General features: G+C 40.1%; 1 protein-coding gene across 8 annotated transcripts in view; it reads left to right on the forward strand.

Annotated features, from left to right (window-relative positions):
• Positions 1–19,371, forward strand: part of LOC148653557 (calpain-3-like) — a 47,973-nt gene that overhangs the window by 19,565 nt on the left and 9,037 nt on the right. For 2 of the 8 annotated variants that reach the window (XM_088648721.1, XM_088648722.1), the window contains exons 5-16: positions 579–747; positions 1,985–2,101; positions 5,264–5,347; positions 5,792–5,886; positions 7,052–7,129; positions 8,173–8,333; positions 8,885–9,054; positions 10,160–10,171; positions 11,013–11,221; positions 15,358–15,394; positions 15,899–15,919; positions 17,555–17,650. In XM_088648721.1, coding sequence (XP_088504847.1) covers positions 579–747; positions 1,985–2,101; positions 5,264–5,347; positions 5,792–5,886; positions 7,052–7,129; positions 8,173–8,333; positions 8,885–9,054; positions 10,160–10,171; positions 11,013–11,221; positions 15,358–15,394; positions 15,899–15,919; positions 17,555–17,650 — 1,249 coding nt within the window. The remainder of the gene's footprint in view (positions 1–578; positions 748–1,984; positions 2,102–5,263; positions 5,348–5,791; positions 5,887–7,051; positions 7,130–8,172; positions 8,334–8,884; positions 9,055–10,159; positions 10,172–11,012; positions 11,222–15,357; positions 15,395–15,898; positions 15,920–17,554; positions 17,651–19,371) is intronic. The other 6 variants (XM_088648724.1, XM_088648727.1, XM_088648728.1 and 3 more) reach the window with 4 other exon arrangements.

The following is a 19,371-nucleotide window of genomic DNA, read 5'->3' on the forward strand; positions in this document are numbered from 1 at the left end:
TTCTGGGTTCGATTCCAGTCTTGGCTGTGCTTTTTCTGAGTTTTCCAGACCATGCGCCAGCTTGACACACTCCTCACCAACATGAGCAGGTTCCTGATAATGAATGCATGAATTCAATACATACTGTAGTTAACTTGGTCCCCTTTTTCTTGACTTAATTAGTGCTTGATAACATGTTTTTTTAGTCACTTGCCAAATTGGTCAACCAATTTTATACCTGATGTCAAGTGATTACTATTATCTGTACACATAAGGTGGAAGATTTAGGGAGTATGAGGTAGTATAAGATGTATTTTCAGTATAAATGTTGTTAATAACCTTAGATTGTTCAAAATGACTGCTAGTAAGATATTAGAATGGGATAAAACAACTAATTCCAACTTGATTACAAGTATCACTCACTAGTAGTCTGTTATCTACCAATACTATTTACAAAACGTGACAATAAATAAAAGTTGATCTTACTGCTTTATTGCTGCACTTGCTTACCATGGACATATCTGAGCACCAGTGCCAGAGTAATGGGTTTCATCATGGTCTGTTCCATACCTCTGCCCTCTCTCTGCTGCCCCCTGCAGGCTTCATGGATCCTATGAGGCCCTCAAGGGAGGGAACACCACGGAGGCAATGGAGGACTTCACAGGGGGGGTGACGGAGTTCTTCGAGATGAAGGAGGCCCCCAAGGAGCTCTTCAAGATCATGAGCAAGGCCCTGGGGAGGGGCTCTTTGATGGGCTGCTCCATTGATGTGAGTCCTCAGTCCTCCTCCTGCAATCTTTCTGCACTGCACTCTTTTTTCCAATAATCGATCCAAACAAGCAAATTGATTATCCTATCGACTAGCCTAGTTCGACTGCCACCTCTTTGAGAATTGGAGCTGACCAGCTAGGATTCCACGCGGAAGTCAGGATTCCACTTGGCTTCAAGCGAGAATTTAAAAATAGATGTTAAAACACCCAAATGGCAATTCCCATGCAAGTCACCAGTCACCGTCTTTGTGAAATGGAGATTGGTGCCCTAATTTCCTCTTGAGTTTTGTCTTAGCAAGAGTCTGTAACTGCAGGAGAATTAATGTGCGATTACTGAAATGAAAAAAAATGAAAATGTTTTGGAGTCATATGGAGTGGATAAAATTGTTTTTTAATCATATAAATAGCAAAAAGTTAGAAAATGACATTTTAAGTAACATGAGTTAAAGTTGTTATTTTGGATTTATTATTATTATTATTATTATTATTATTATTATTAGGCATGTTATATCTGAAATGCTTACTTGCATTTGGAAGAAGGGCACACACAAAATGTTTTCTTATCCTGTTTTTGCGCCCATGTCTTTTTCTTCTATGAATCTTTCCTTTCCATGTTCTCTTGCTCTCCTTCTTAATTAACCTCTGTTGTCCAGACTTCAGATGCACCTGAGTCTCACTTGTCCTCATGCTTTCTCCTTGTCTGTCCCTGTGCCTCTCTCTGTCTCTTCAAACATCTCTCATTGTGTATCTCACAATTCAAATTTACAACAACAAACGCTGTTGACATGACTGATGAATTCATGTTTTGCCAAAGCAACACCATTTATCAAGACAATTACAACAAAAGCAAGTTCTCTCTGTTGCTCAGTCTGTGACAGGAGATCACATACTGAGCTGAGTTTCCTCTCATTGTAGGAGTGGAAGCTGTTCTGATTCTGGCAGGTGTGGAAATTTTCAGATTCAATTTGTTATTTTAGAGAAGAGTGTAAGTCTAATCCTAGAGTATTTGTCTTTAAGTGCAGTTGAAAGTGTATCTCCATCTTTGTTTCTTCTTTCTTGCTGTGGTTACTGAGCCTGTCCTCTCTGGACAGCCACGTCAGCCTGTTTCTATGCCCAGCCTTTAGCCACTGAGTCTGTCTTTTACTGTGTGTGTCTTTCTCTGTGTCCCTCTATGTCTCTCTGTGTCTCACCCACTGCATCTCTCACTTTCTGACCTCTCTGTCTTCACTCTGAAAGGACACAATGGGGATAACCCCAGGTGTCCCAGCTCCAAATGCTCTTGGCACACTCATTGACCGGATGATCAGCCAGACAGAGGCTGATAAGAGCAAGCCTGGGGAGCCGCCAACAGGGGTTGGTATTGACAACGGCACTCCACCTGGCATGGCTGTAGACAGTTCTGTGGCTGCAGTGCTTCTTAGAAACTAAATCAAACTTTCCCGGTAAAAAGAGAAATTAACAATCCCTTATGGAAAAAAAACATAAACCCATTTTCCAATTCAGGGTTACAGGGCAGCTGGAGCCTGACCCAGCAAGCAGCGGGCTCAAGGCAGGGTACATCCTGTATGGGACACCAGATACAATCACAGATGCTCACACCAGGGCCAGTTTTCCCTGAAGCCAATTAATCCACTAGTACAGTATGTCTTCGGACTGGGAGAGGGAACTGTAACACCTGGAGGAAACACACGCAAACATTGTGCAGAACATACAAATTCCACACAGATAGCACCCCAGGTCCAGAATTGGACCCAGGGCCTCAGCGCTGTGAGGCAGCAGAGCTAAACACTGCTCCACCATGCCACCCATGGAAACAGTAATACATTCTAAAATGGATATCCCTCTGAAACATTTTATACAGTATAGATTATGGATGTGTTTAAAAAACATTACAAAGAATCCAGTATATTCTAATTATGCATTGCAAAAATCAGACACGATGGCAATGAATTAGATAGATCCATACTGTATCTTAGATAGACCATGTTGTAGAATATACTGTATACTGCATGTACAGCCAAAATGGCAAAGTAGGTTTTTATACTGCCATAACTGCTGTTCTTGATCTTAATCAGTTTTTATTTACTGAAATGCAGGTCCAGACAGATGCTAAAACATTGTAAAGCACATAAATGCCTTTTGCTCATTTTAAAACGATGACGGTTGCCTATATAACTGGAGCCATGATTTTGCCGAGTGCAGAGAGGTAAAGTGACTTTCGCTTTCAGTCAGAGGCTGTACCACGATACATATCTAAATATAACAATGTATGGAACTTTTCCTGGAATTACTATTTTCCATATCTATTTTAAACAAAAAGCTGCATGCATATAACCATTATCAGTCCTTATAAGAACCTCAGCAAGCAGAACCCCTTACTAGAAACAGAGAAGGATGCAAAAATCTACAGTTGTCAGAACTGTATTGTAGGTCCTGAGTCACAGATTTGAAACATTTACTGTACATGTGTAATCTGTTATCTTCTTTATAAAATTACTTGTACCATGTATGTAATGCTACACATTCATTGTAAATTGTTTACAAATATCATAAATATCAAATTATATTCAGGATTATGCAAGTATATGGTGTAGTACTTTGCAGCCATTTATTAATATAATATTATACATATTAACATTTATATTAACATTAATAATATAATAAATATTAACATATTCCAGTATACACTGACATTTTCAACACATGGGTGTAATATATTTTCAAGATGGGATTTTTTCATAAGGGATTTGATCGTTTCTTCAGCACTATATATATGAGAGACCATTCAATTCAAAATTAACAAAATTATTGATTTCACAGAACAGAAGTTTTTTGTGTACTACAGAAATCTTCTCTGCATGGCTTATTTATTCAATTAATTCCACTTGAGAAGCCTCTCATGCCATTCATATAAAATATGCATGCAATGGTTTGGACTGCATGAGGAATGCCGGTCTCTTAAGACAGAAGAGTGCATATGGAATGCTTTCGCCATTAACTTTTTACATATCTGGAATCCATACAATTCCATAGCTTGAGTGATAAAGCTGAATAAGACTATTATTAATATACAGAGCAGGGATATGGGTTTATACAAGCCTTATAGGTAATGGAAAAGCCTTTAAAGCAAAAGGTTAGACTTACTCAAAATACAGACAAGAAGATCATCCAGTATGTAAAGCAGAAGCATCAAAGAATGTTGAAGTTCAAGGCCCAGTTTGAATCTTAATCTTCATACCACCATCCTGCTGTGGATTTCTCACCTTGAATATCTCTGGAGTGGAGGGAACAAGTATTGGGTATGTAATTTGGGATTGCTGGGTGGGCTGAAGGTTTGATTTAATCTAAAACTGTGCTGTCTGTTTAGTATAGTCTTAGCATGATGGTATAATTTAGCGGTTCCCAGCTCTGGACCTTGGAGTCTAGAATCCAGCAGGTTTTTAGTATTTTCTCTTGAAATAATCACCAGCTGAAGACTGTGGAGATGGGATGAACCAATGCTGGTTATCCCTAATTAGATCTAATTAACATTCCTCCCAGTTAAATGGCTCTTTAGATCTTAAGGAGACACAAAAAACTTGCTTGATTCCATACCCTGAGAACCCTGTTATAATGTGTGGTAGATTTTCCAGAGTGCCAAAGACTCTTTTTGTATTTCTTTAAATTGAGCTTTACTGGCCCTGTTGCATGCTTTCTGAAAATCTTTCTTTAACCATCTATCAAAAATTGCTGTTGATAGTTCCAAGCCTGACTTCAGCTGGTTATGTATTGCATTCCAAACTCAGGCTGTATCTGGTGTCATGGTGTAAGATGGTTATGTGAACATCACTTTGCAACATGCTCAAGATTGTTCAAGTTCCTAGGGCCAAAGACCTGGCATTTTGGCAGTGTATTTGGGGCTTTTTGTTGCAGAATATTTACTAGGAGGTGTGCCTGAGATATGTAAGTATTGGCTCTGACTGAGAACACCCTGTTTTCAGCAATGTGTTTAGACATTGAGGGATTTTAGTACTGTATAAATAGTTCATAGTTTTAATTTTTTTTAAATCACACTTTAAACAGTTTATTTCAAATTGAAATTTCAATGAGAAATATTTAACTTCACTTTTCTGACTTGAATTTCATGTGCAGTGTGATCTTGTTTCGATGAACAGATATTCCATATTTGGTTCAGAGCCAGAAGGAGCTACACATAGCTCCCGATTTGCACTTTTTAAATATAATTCCTTTTTACACACACTTGAGACCTTTCTGTGGCACACAGTTTGAAAAGCCCTGCTCTAGATAAGTCTTGACAAGTTTATCTCGCGTCAAGGGACAAAATCTCTGCTGTTGCAGGTTAAGTGCAGATAAGGAATTCAAATTCTGCTTTGTTAAGAGCAAGAGATGGAAGACCAGTTATATACTGTAAATGCTTTAAGTCTCACTCATGAAATAATAAACAGTGGTTCACTGTCCCTTTGTCTGCTTCTCTACCATCTGCTATTTTTCTCCCTTTTTGTCTCTCTTTTACAGTCACTGGTTCCTGTTCGCTTTGAGACTCGTACTGTCACTGGATTAGTAAAGGGTCATGCTTATTCTGTGACAGCAGTAGAGGAGGTGAGGATGCTTTTGACCTATGGCAAAGTGCGATACATAAGGGCACTTTGACCACCCACTACATCAGACATGAGAAAACTGGGTGCCCTTTCCTCTTCCCCAAATCTTGGGGGTGTCAGCTCTTTCTCCTGCTTTTAAGTGGCTTTTTTCCCCGATGCTAACATCATAATCTGAGGAATGTTTCTAATAAAAACACAAAACACCTTCACTGATAAATCTATATGGTATATATATCGACTGGTATATCAGTAGAAGGAAAGAAAACAGTCATTTCAAGGTGCAACTGTATGTATAATTTATTAAGGCAATACATATATAGAAAAAGTTTCTTTAAAATCAGACTGTTCTGACAATGGGCTTTCTGTGTTACTAAGATGAGGTGACTGACACTCAAGCGATAAAGTGATATCAGTATTTTCCACAATTATTCCCATATGTCTCCAGGCGAAGCTGGCCCAACAGAAGGAGGGCAAGGTGAGACTGGTGAGACTCCGTAATCCCTGGGGCCAGGTGGAGTGGAATGGACCCTGGAGTGACAAGTGAGTGCCCGAACCCCATTCCCTATTGTTGCGTCAATGGCTTGTTTCTAGAAAGACCAGTGATTTTAAGAAGAACGTAATGAAATTAAGACAAATCCAAATAGAATGCCAAGCACAATATGGAGGAGACAATAACATGTAAGCTGTCACACACTGCACTCTCCCTCGCAAACACTGTTACATTCCCAAACCCACTGTTTCTCATTCCTAAACTGAACCCATCACATTCTCACATGCACCAGATTCCACAAATTCTCACTCCTGGACCAATTATCCAACCACGCACCTTTCCCTTCAGTATTTAAAGTTCCCTCACGCACGAACCCAGCCTCCTGTAGTATTCTTTTGTGCGCGTTTCAACCTTCTTGACTGATCTCCCGGTTCCTAATCTTAGTTCCTGCCTTTTTCGACCACGGTCTTTGGATTTTGTTTTTTGGATTGTCTTTCTTGAATTTACCTGGTTATTCACTCATTGCTTCTCCAATCGACCTTGCCCCTGGATTACGTGTTTTGGATATTGTCCCTGTGCTACTCCACATTCTGCAGGATTCACGGTTACGCATAAGGATCCTCCTATTCTACCTATCGGTTCCCTAACATAAGCATCTGATCTCTTGGTTTTCTGGATCACACAGGACTAAAAGTAGATCGAAAAGGCAGATACTTCTCCTGTGGATGTTCCAACTTTTTTAGGGAAGGGGACTGTTTTAATATAGGGTGATGTACTTGTGGGAGGAAAAAAAACACTTTTTCTTGGAGTAAGTGGCTCTCTGACAATAGATGATCACAACTGATGAAAAACAGAGGTCAAAAGCATAAGGAATCCCCAACATCTGTGAGGTTTTGCACTCAGGTAGCAGTGGGGAAGCCTATTGGTATTTGCATCAGGATCAAAAGAGTTGGTTTCCTCATACACTGTACGTTATACTGTATAACAACAGATGTAACTGTGTAATGCTACAGCAAACATCTATTTTTGAACTTTTATAAGCTCTTATAGTGTATTACCTTAAACAACAACTAAATAAATAAAATCACTGATAAACCAGACATTTACTTTTCTTTAGCTCACTGGACTTTCATTAGAACATTGATAATATGAATATTTTCTTTTTTCCCCACGATATCTTTATTTCCTGCTGACTGACTCAAAATAACTGTGTAGCTCCAAGGAATGGGTCACAATTCCAAAGTCAGAGAAGGACAAACTACAACATCAGAGTGTGGAGGATGGAGAGTTCTGGTAAGATGGCTTTCAGAAAGCTCTCACAAACACAAAGAGTTCTGTTTTTATCAGGATTCCCATTTGTTTTAATAGCCCCTGCTAATTTGGCATGGCATTTTACATTCTGAAGCAGAAGTTTGAATGATTTAACATATAAAACAATGATGCTTTTCCACCATGGATGATCTACTGAACGTGAGTTTACTCACATTTTGAATTCAGTTCATTAAACATAACATAATTCATTCATTTCTGAAAATGAAGTGTTGCTTGAGATTTCACAGGAATGTATTCTATACCTGTTGATTGTGAAAATTGCAGCTTACTAAATGCTAACTCAGGTTAGCATATCTGTGGAGTATACAGTATGCTGGTCCTGTTATTGTCCTGCTCCCTGTCAGTTCCTTGTTTTCAACACTCTGGTATTTTTTCCAGGATTTGCTCTCAGCTGGTTGTCAGTGTAGTTGTCTGATAGTCCAGTAGGCACTTGACAATTACAGTATGTGTCTCATGAATCTGGGAGATGTTTTGGGTCTGTACATCATTACAGTGGTCATTGGCATGGGTTAAAGGTGAACAGCAATTGAGATAGTTGCAGATTTTAAGTTAATTAAAAATTGGTCTCTATAGAGCAAATTTTAAATAAGCAGAAGAAAATATATATCAATTATGCTATTTAATATATTAATACTAGTTGACCATGGTTGTAGTTCTAAGTGTGTTCCACAGTTTAGAAAATATTTTTTAAACTAACAAGCAATACCTTGAAAGTAGTCTTTTGGTCTGGAAAATCATTTTCATCACAATGTACTGTAGTACACTTAAGGGGTCAATGTGTGTGCAGCATTAGCTTGCTATATGAAGATTATTTAATCAATGGATTATTTACATTGAATGGAGAAAGGTGTTCAGTTGCAGCTGCACATTGATGTTAATGTGCTTCATTGAGTATCCAGACGTTCACTGCCTTGTAGTAAAATAAAATACATTTTTACTTCCCAAAAATGCACTGTGTTATTGTAATGTCATGCAGAATTATGTTGTTCTACTCTTCTACCCAGGATGTCATTTGAGGACTTCAAAAAGAACTTCACCAAGATTGAGATCTGCAACCTGACTCCTGATGCCCTGGAGGACGATAAACTCCACAAGTGGACTGTGTCGGTGAACGAGGGGCGCTGGGTGAGGGGCTGCTCTGCTGGAGGCTGTCGCAACTACGCAGGTAGGCTGCATCAAAGCATTTGACTCAATCATGGATTCAAATCCTCTAACAGTTAGAACTGAAAAACATACCGTACATCTGCTTAAGAAGTTCTTTGCTCAGAGAGTGCAACATGACCCTGGAAACTCTGACTTAAATCTGTGCAATGTCACTGACCAGCAGTACTGAGGAGAGCCTTAGCGGTAAGGTGGGTGAAAAATGGCAGATGGCTTGTTAATAAACTCATATAAGTATATGTTGTTTGTCTGCAGCGGTCAGCAGTGTGAGGATTTTGTAGATGAAGCTGGAGAGCAGTTATCTAATTCAAAGTGGTGGATGCAGAAGGGGCAAAACCATTGCTAATGATATATTGAAAAAGTAAACAGTTTATTGTGATCAATCATAGTATTTACTGTACATGGTCAGCTATAGTAATGTACAGAAAACACTTGACAAAACCATAGGAAGGCAATGTGAAAGTACTGGAGATCAATACAGTACAACAATTCCCAACATACCATGATTCTATAACAAAGCCGATCCTTTAACGATACGCCCCCCCCCCCCCGCAGACACATTCTGGACAAACCCACAGTACCGTCTGCGGCTTATGGAGGAGGATGATGACCCCGACGACAATGAGGTGGCCTGCACCTTCGTGGTGGCACTTATGCAGAAGAACCGCAGGAAAGAGCGCAAGATGGGTGCCAACCTGTTCACCATTGGCTTCGCCATCTATGAGGTTTAGACTTTCATGTACATAACCTACATACCACACATAGCCCTGCAAGCTCATACACATATTGCCCCATGTGTGCTGTCTGTATTACTGCAGACAGGCAGACAATGATGAAGACACAGGCAGGCAGCCAGTGCAAACACAGACACACACATAGCTGCTACATACTCCGTCACAGTATCACTGCTCACAAACCCTGTGGGTATCACTGGTAAGTGTTTCAGGATCTTCTACAGACAGAAACTACAAACACCACTGTAAACATCTTCGATGCCTTATTCTGTATTTCATTTAAATTCTTATTGTTTACATAAAATCCACATATTGTACAAACTGCCTTCTGACACATCCTGTGTTGTTTATTAAAAATACACCTAAGAGCTGATTATACCTGGGACTAGGATTGGCATTAGGGTCTGGTTTTCAGATGAATAAGGATTTTGGGATAAGGATAATTTTAGAATTAAGGCTAGGGTTGGAGTTGTAGTGAACTAATATTTACAGTTACAGTAGGTTTGAATGGCTAATAATGCTAAGTTAGGGTGGGGAATAGGATTTAAAGAATAATGTACTGTATACTGTAGAACAAGGGATAAAGTTATGAAAAAAGTAAAGTGGAAGAGTTGGTAAAGCAGAGAACAATATTCTGAAAAGTAATTATTTCTCACATTGCAGACATCACTATAGTTTTATCTGAAAAAAAAAATAGAAAAGATTACATCTAACAGAACTTCATTACACAGTTTTCTTTACTGACACCAGTGAAGACAACTATTTCCACAGTTACAGGCACCCTCTCTCTACAGTTTCTTACTTGTTTTTTATCCTGTTTGATCACTGATCACTGACACTGAAACAATTTAGTGCCACACTGGTCATCTGAGCAGGAAAAGTAATCTTTTTGCTCCAGAGTAAAATTTCCCTCCCATCTAAAGTATTTGTGGACATCTAAAGATGCAAAAGCGGTGTGCGTGTGGAAATACAGAAAAAAAATAGCTTTGGAAAAGAAGCTACATATTTCACGTAGAATAGGAGGGGTAACAGTGTAAAACAGTTTCTTGGTAACCTGTCCTGAAGTTGTTTGTTTTCTTCACTTGTTCTTCCTCAGGTGCCAAAGGAGGTATGACAGTTTGAAGAGGAGAAGAGTACTAGAAGAGTACTAGCTCTACTGCTGGCAGAATAATGCTCTACTGATAGCAGAATAATGCAAGAATAATGCAGGATAATATAGGTGCTGGTTTGCTGTGCAGACTGACTTTAGTCAACTAAATTCCACGTGCAGCTATTTAATCCTTCTCCCTCTCCCCTCTCCCCTCAAGACTCAGCTGCATATTTTCTGCATCCTATTTTTGTGGATTTAAAGGATGTACTGTAATTCACCCTTACATTTTTTTAATGAAAACAGAGATAGGGGTTTCCCTGCATTCCAGGAGAAGGATTTGAATGAATAAGAAAACAACTGGAAAAATTCTAACCCAGCCAAAAACAGGACAGAAACAGCATTAAAAAAATTGCAACAAAGGCCCATTTTCACAACATTTTACTTCATTGCTGTACCATGGTTGTTGATACAATTCATTCAAATTTATCACCAAAGCTACCTCACTGGCAAAACATCAACCATTGTGTCAGAATAGAATCATGTTCAATTGTTTTGCCTGTTATTTCCACCACTTCTCCAAAAATCCTGCATTAGCATTTTCATTTAAAAATCCCTTTTTTAAAATCATCAATGCCTGCATAGCTCACATCATATCATAGTTGGTTCTGCCTTTGATTTCCAGGAGTAAGTTTAATACTTTTAAACAATTGAAAAAAATAAGCCCGTGTCTAGACCCAAAGGACTCTTTTGACGTTGCTCCTGTACAGCTTTTTTGGTCTGAGTCTTTAACACGGCAGCGGCTTCCTTCTTCCTCCCTGGCTGCTGCTCTCTCCACCACTCCTCCTTCCTCCTCTTGCAGATGCACGGCAACAAGCAGCACATGTCCAAGGACTTCTTCCTGTACAACGCCTCCAAAGCCCGCTGCAAGTCCTACATCAACCTGCGCGAGGTGTCCCAGCGCTTCCGCCTCTGCCCGGGCGAGTACGTGATTGTCCCCTCGACCTACGAGCCCCACCAGGAGGGAGAGTTCATCCTCCGCGTCTTCTCTGAGAAGAGGAGCACCTCAGAGTGAGTGGCCCCCCCTGCTCCCTGGCAGGGTGTGGAGGGGGAGAGTCGCAGGGTGTAGGGGTCACTGCTACGCAGGAATCTAGCCATTTAGGGGAAGCGGGGGCACAATGGGACAATTTTATAATCACCCAGGTCTGGTTCCCTTATAGCAGCAAAACAATGCAACTACAGTTAGAGGCCACGGACAGAGTGGTGTTCAAACACAGAGCTACTCTATGTTCCCCTGGCTGCGACTGGTACCATATCTATCATGTTGATGTGACAAACCCTTTTGACTTGTTTGTGAAAACCAGGAAGCTTTGAATAACAGAATCATGGAAAAGCTATTTGACAACTTCATGATTTTTTGGTGCACTCAGATGACTCAGAACCAGCTGGAAATTAAGACCTCAGACAGACCTTTACAGAGTCACAGAAAGCACTTACTGTATATTAGGTAATTGACTTGAAATCTTAAAAGGTCAGGATTGAAAAATACATCAATCCAATAAAATATAGATCATAGGAAATATGGAAATATTCAGGAGTTTCAGCAAGGGCAAAAAATTTTAGATGTAGAGAGACTTTTAGCGGTGCCTGTATTTCTGTACAATATTCTGGCTTTATTGCAGTGCTACTCAAATTGCAGTGTGTCAAAAAGTGAAAACTTACTGTAAATATTCTAACTGTTCAAAAGTGAGCTGTTGTACCCTTGGATATTTGGAGGACCTTTTGTTGGTAAAATCTTTAAGGGATGTTCTGTGTAGCATTTTAATTCTTAATTCACAATTAAGACTAATTGCTTTCACCATGGGTGGCACAGTGGTACAGCGATTATCATTGTTGCCTTGTAGCACAGGTGCCCTGGGTTCAATTCCTGGGGTGCTATCGGTGTGGAGTTTGTATATTCCCCCTATGTTTGTATGGTTTCCTCCCGCAGTCCAAAGACATAATAGTAGGTTAATATTCGTCTGTAAAATTGGCCCCAGTGTGAGTGTGTGCCCTGCAATGGACTGACATCCCATCCAGGGTGTATCTTGTCTTGCGCCTGTTGCTTGCTGGGATAGACTCCAGCTCCCCTGCAACTCTCAATTGAATAAAGAGGATAGAAAATGGAAGGATGGCACCACTCTGTTACGGACAGGGTCTGCAGTCCATGTCAGGTTTTGTAATAGACCCTATGCGATGGGATAAGAGCTGGAGGAAACAGGAGGTGTGGTACGGGAAAACACACAGCGGTTTAATGGTGCACAAAATAATAGTGACAGTCCATGAGACAGTGAGCGGGGGAGACAAAGAGTGGCATCCAAATCCGAGCCGGTCCGAAGGAGGGTCAGGGCAGTCCAAGAGTCCATTAGCAAAAGATCCATCCTGAGACATGACAAGGTTAAAATCCCTGGGAATGGGAAAAACACGAACAGACAACCAACATGGAGATCCTGGGATAACGGGGCAAGGTCCTCCAGACCCCTGGCTCAGAACACGGGAGGTGTCGGGGATGAGGCCTATTCCACTTAGGAGACAGACATAAGGTATCCTGGTGCTAGGCGGGCCTGGTGACATCCTAATGTTGAGCCCTGAGCCCTGGAGGAGATAAGAATAAATAGGGGGAGACACAACAAGGCACACCTGGAACACATACAAACGATCATAGGGAACTATTGACAGGAGTAAAATGGAGCGCCCTCTAGGGGAGGGATGTCAACCGTAACACACTCTTCATCATGCAAATCGTGTGTTCTTTTTATTTTAAGGCATTTGCCCTTTGGTGCAAAACTGATTTTAGAAAGTTTTAGATTTAATTTCACCTGAAGTCCCTACATCTTTCACTAAGCTGTTATGAGTTATCTGACTGCACAGGGTTTTCAACTCCAACTTAATGTCCTTCACATGATAAAATATAATAAGCTAACTAAAATAACTTGAATTTTAACATAATAGTGGTCAGTCAAATGCAGTCTTGGCCACTTCTGAGATTTCTGCTATGATTATTGTCATATACAAAATCCTGCCCCCACCCCAGTGCAAAAATGTTTTGTCCCATTTTGTCCTGAAGAGCTTTGTCTCATATAAGGGTGTCATTGTGGATTTTTTTTGTTGCTTTGTCAACTGTTTCTGTCACATTTAACACCTTGAGTATGTTTAATAAGTAGTTAGTATTTTTATTATGAGGGTTGTACAAAAGTTGTAAGGGAGCAACTTCACAGAGCTACAAATGCAGAGTAGAAAATCTTTCTATAGCTAAAATTATTTCTGCTTCCTTTTTATTGATAGCTACAGTATCTGTTTTCTTTTCAGAAGAGATCATTGATAGACAAGGCAAGATTCTAAATATTGGTGTTGTAAAATATTTTTTATAGCTTAATAGCTTTCCTTTGCCTTTCCAACAGTACCATTGCTGTGTTTGTCAGGATTGGTTCTTTGTGATTGGGTCAAAGCCTTTTCTGTCATTCATTTTTGGTTTGAGGTGTTTTTTGAGCATACATCAGGTCATTCATACCTTCTAAAAGGTGTGTTTTAAAATATTGCATCTGTATCTACTTGATTGAAGTGACACTGTACCAAAAGATGTCCTGAACAGGATTATCACACAGAAATCATGCTTTGGTCTTTTCACAAAGCCATAAAGACATTTCACTAAAACTCATACTTAAAAGTCCCAGATGAGGAAGATTAGAGTTGATAAAATAGTATGTTTTTTACCTTAAAAAATGCAAGATGGTTATTTGTTGGGCTGTATTTAGGCAAAGTTATGTGTAGGTTGGTGAGGCTGTTAAAGAATCCCCTCATTGTGGGAATACAAACTTGTTTCAACCATGGTTTGGTTCCCAAACTATTGTTTTGGGTGGGTATCTGGGGAGATAACAAGGACAAACAATATTAACAAGAATTTAATTTGTAGAGTTGGAAGAAAACGATCCCAGTTCGAAGCCGTTATGGAATCTTTTTTAGGACAAGTGACTTCAGATTCGGGCATGCAGTGGTAAACATTTTGTTCCAGTATTAACTCCCCTGGCTCAGATTCCTTCTGGACCTCAAACAGGACCTGACATGCCAAACTCCTTGCGGTCCATACCTGTCCTCCAAGCTTCACTTCCTGTGACTTGTCATCTAAAACTCCCAAGTTTTAATTTCCTAAGAAATGTGCTTGTCTTCAATAGTTTTAGCATGTGTAAAAAGCACAGCACAGGTAAGTACCTTTCAAGGCACTGTAAATACATTGCAAAATAAGCAGACAGTTACCCTATCAGGCCCTTCATTTTAGTAGGGAGTCTCATTGGGAGAAAGGGTATTCCGTGCTTTGTTAAACCGTTTAGCTCTTTGCACACCTGCCTCCCATCGGGTTCAGCTTTTCACCTGTCTTGTACTCCTGACAGCTCCTATTTAGAGCAAAGAGCTCACAATAATGTTCAAAAACAAACTGAGAAAATCATGCAGCAACTGATCAGTATCTTATCCACAGGCCAGTCCCACCCTTGTTGTGTTACCTGCAGGACAATGTGCCCAATGAACATACCTGTTATTAGGAATTTTGTGAGGTGATGACGGAGGTGGGGGTATTATTATGAGTCAACTGTTGTCACTGAAACGTGCTGTGTTTTGTTTATTGGGGATACTGTCCATCCATACATACATTTTCTAACTGCTTTATACAGGGTCACAGGAGAGCCGGAGCCTATCCTAGCAAGCAATGGCACCCCAGACAAGACACCAGTCCATCACTGAGCAGACACTCACACATACTCACACTGGGCCAGTAGCTAATTATATAGCTAATTAACCTATTTTTGGACTTACTTTTGGGGGAAAAAAACAGAGGGAACATGCAAACTCCACAGACAGACAACCCCAGTAATTGAAACCAGGGCCCCAGCGCTCCAAGGTACCACCCTGGCCCCCCTGGGGGTACAAGGTCATTTGCAATTCACTAGTAACAATGAAATTGGCAATGAGACCATCTAAAGGTTCAATCAGTTAAAACACTGGACACTGGAATAGCTGGGGCTGGGACTGTGGAAACTGCGGCTCAGGGAGATGGAGGGTTTAGGATGTTGAGAGTCACAATGTGGCCCTGGCCCAGTTCGGCCTGCTTTGACTAATGGTTCTGAATATTCAAGTGCCATGGTGCTGACTGCTGTTTACTACTTTTTACTCAGGGAGATCGAAAACAGGATTGAAGCCGACCATCCAGTGGTGAGTACTTCCCTTACTCCAGTACTCTCTTCTCTTCTTTTTCAGGACAGAGCGGAAATATTGTCCTCACAGCCTATCAGCCAAGAAAATGTCAAAATGTCTTCATTTTTTTTTGTTGCTGGTTTGCTCTTGTCCAGCACAGTCCAACTCTTTAAATTCGGGAAACAGATTGATGGTGTGAGATAGAGTAGAACGTGACATTATACAGTATATATTTGGGAGGTTGGCCTCTTTTTTTTTGAGTGATTTCTTTGGCAGAGGTGTTTATTCATGTTTATTCATGCTTGCATGCCATTCATAACGAGACAAGGGTAGAGCTCTCTTTTGAAAAAGGACAATGTCCACAGAGCAGGTCATGAAAATAATCCTGTGTTCTTTTTCTCAGGAGAAACTTGTTTGAAAATAATAACTAGTACATAAGCCCTAGCTCTATGCCCTAACATGATTGTAAATACAGTAGTAATCATTGGCTTTGTTCTCTCTTTTTTTTCTGGTGTCCCTTAGACACCCAAGAAAAAGCTGAAGGTATGTGTACTAGCATGCAAAGTGTGGTCTGGTGTGTGCACTTGAGATGTCTTAGAAATCAATCAAAGTGGTGAATCAACCAATATGAGCTTATTATATTAAATTCAAGCAGCATTTAGAAGCACCTCCATATTTCAGCCTTCCAAGTAATTTGAGTGGTTCATCTAATGGTTTGATCATTCGTAAATGCCAGCTGAAAAAAAAATTTGATTCCACTCAACACACAAATTCAGCTCCACCTGGGGTTCTGACTGCTTTTATGGCTTCATTTATCAAGACCAGTGCAAGTTACACTGGCTCCTGCCCAGGAACTGCCATACTGTAGACACAGGTGTTGATGAGTTACTGCCAGAGTGTAAGTACCCTTCTCAGAAGCATAAGGTTACACACAGTGATTCCATTATGTCAAATGGCTAAGGCCACATGTGCTCCAGACTGAATGCAGAGCCTCATCAATGCAGGCTAATGCTGCCATCTGTTGGCATATTTCTGTATCATATGGCAATAAAGCATCATTTGCATAATGGCAAGAGATGTTTACCAGTTTCTTTGTAGACCTTAGGTTACAAATGAGAGGAGGCCCTTCCGCCAACAGACCAATTCGGTAGTTTGTAGTTAGTTGTGATCCATTTAATAATTATTTAAATAAAAATTGTGTTCACCACCTTTATATATCAGAATGTTCAAAAACATGTTACATCATTAAATGCATTCTGAATGCAATCTTTAAATAGAAAGCAAGGAATGTAAACCTTACCACCAAGCTGTCCTACTGTAATCTTGTGTCATTGCAAAATCAGCTATACTCATGTGAAAAATACGAAATGGGAATTTTAGAAGTTCATTCAAAATAGTCTTTTGCACTGGAGCAAAAATTTGGCTGTGAAGCATGAAAACCACAGCAAATGCTATTTTCTTTGCTCTCGGTAGGTGTACAAGTGCAATGAAATGCTAATAACATACTTCATACTTCATATGCTCACACACACTCTCAGATCCAAAGTTCTTGTTTTTGAACTGTGGCAATTAAAAAGAGAGCAGTTACAAAGTTTTTATCACGATTTCCAAACCCATGTTAAAGTACTGTAATGTCTGAAGAACTACCCTATCAGGCTATGCTAACAATAAGTGAGGACCTTGAGTGTATTTTAACGAAAGAACAAGCATGTCTGAATAGTGTAAATACAAAACAGTGACCTGTAATGTGAAGCTCATCTCAGAGTGTTTAGAGCTAAAATCAGTGGGTGCGTGTGCCTTAAATGATGTGCTTTAGTCATGTCCAAGTCCAATCAGTGATTTGTGTTGGACAGAATTTGTATAGAGTGAAATAACAGTAACTCTGGAACATGTTCTGAGAATAAGTAGACTATTTAACTGTTCAATGTTGGATTTTTGTAAGGTATTACAGCCCATAATGCTATTTGTGCACGCTTTCTTACATATCAAAATGCACTCCTTATGTTGAAGAGTAAACAGATTAAATCAAATGCTGTGCACCCAGAATGCACTGAAGCAGTGATTTAAAAAACACAAATCAGTAGATGTGCCTGTGTGTCTGGGAGTTGTTTTGTGCCAGAAGTCAACATCATGTTTTCTGACTCCAAGTAACCCATCCCTGTCCTATTCCTCCCCCAGCCCATCATCTTTGTTTCTGATAGAGCTAATGCCAATAAGGAAATAGAGCCCGAGAGCTACGTGCATGAAGAAGAGGAAAAAAAGGATAAAATGAAGGTTTTTTTTTTCCTGACAGGGGAAGGGGGGAGAGCTTTGTGAGATCTTCATTGTCTCTGCTCCCCCTGTGACACAGATTTACTGTCAGCCTAGAACCAAACCATGCCTTGAGTCACATATCTTGGACACAGAAAGAAGCATCTGATTTCCCAATGTGCAGACAAAGGTCAGAGGTTACCAGAGTCTTGACATCTAAAGGTGCTTTACTTTTTCTTTACTGCAATTGCACTAATGCCATTGCGATACATTGTGGGGTGTAAATCTAAAACCAGACATTAGGATGTAACAGTGGCAGAAAGGAGAGATTGAAAGATTTAATAAATAGGATTATTTCTAAGCAATGCACAATCACAGGTTTGGTTCTGAGGCACAGTTCAGCATCATTTACCCTGCTGGCATGGTCTTGGGAATGAGGATAAAGCAACAGACTCTGAGTGCTCCAATACAGGAATCTGTGACTGTTCCTTGGCTTGATTTGCTTCTGGAGCGCATGCATGTGTTCGGCAAGGAAGGCAAGCTGAGGGTCCTACAATACACTAGACGAATTAAGAGCCTCTCTATGTACTGTAAATACACCATACTGTGATAGTAACACTGTTTGGTTAATGCAATACACAATGTCTAAAATAACTATACTGAAGATATAGAATATACAATATAAAACACTCTTCAATCTTTCTGACAATTTTCTCAGAAGACTTTCAATAACTATCACAGTTCGTGTTAGGTGCACAGTACGATATTGATCAAATACGTTTAGAATTGTCCTGAATTATTTTGTCCTGAATTATTTAAGTTGTGTAACTGGGTGAAGTTCACAACATGACTACTTAGTAGTGTTAAAAACCTGGGGTCTTGCATGAAGCTAGCAGCAGGTGCTGGATATTGCACAACTTGATAATACAATAGGCAGCTTTTAAAACCTGGCATAGGATGTGTTGCTACTGTATGTCGGTTTGGAATGAAGAAAAACCTGGAGAGGCACGGGTAAACATTGTAGTGGTAGTACATGAATAAAGCCCTATGATATTAAATCAAAGCACCATGACATACTGTAGCATGTCAGAGCTGGAAAACAATGCAAAGTTGACTGCAAAGCATGGCATGGTGGGGCACAGAAAAGAAATCACAGCAGGGTACAGTGCTGTATGAGGGTGCATGAGTGAAGCACGGCTGAATTTGTGGTACAGTAACAAGTGTCGAGATGAGATCGCAATGTACTGTAAACCTTAATATTGTGAGTGGTGCACAGGGAAACTACAGTGCCTTGCGAAAGTATTCGGCCCCCTTGAACTTTTCAACCTTTTGCCACATTTCAGGCTTCAAACATAAAGATATAAATTTTTTATTTTATGTGAAGAATCACCAACAAGTGGGACACAATTGTGAAGTGGAACGAAATCTATTGGATTTTTGAAACTTTTTTAACTAATAAAAAAATGAAAAGTGGGGCGTGCAAAATTATTCGGCCCCCTTGCGTTAATACTTTGTAGAGCCACCTTTTGCTGCGATTACAGCTGCAAGTCGCTTGGGGTATGTCTCTATCAGTTTTGCACATCGAGAGACTGAAATACTTGCCCATTCTTCCTTGCAAAACAGCTCGAGCTCAGTGAGGTTGGATGGAGAGCGTTTGTGAACAGCAGTTTTCAGCTCTTTCCACAGATTCTCGATTGGATTCAGGTCTGGACTTTGACTTGGCCATTCAAACACCTGGATACGTT

This window comes from Lepisosteus platostomus, chromosome 10, assembly GCF_059453375.1.
Source record: "Lepisosteus platostomus isolate fLepPlt1 chromosome 10, fLepPlt1.hap1, whole genome shotgun sequence".
NCBI lineage: Eukaryota > Metazoa > Chordata > Actinopteri > Semionotiformes > Lepisosteidae > Lepisosteus > Lepisosteus platostomus.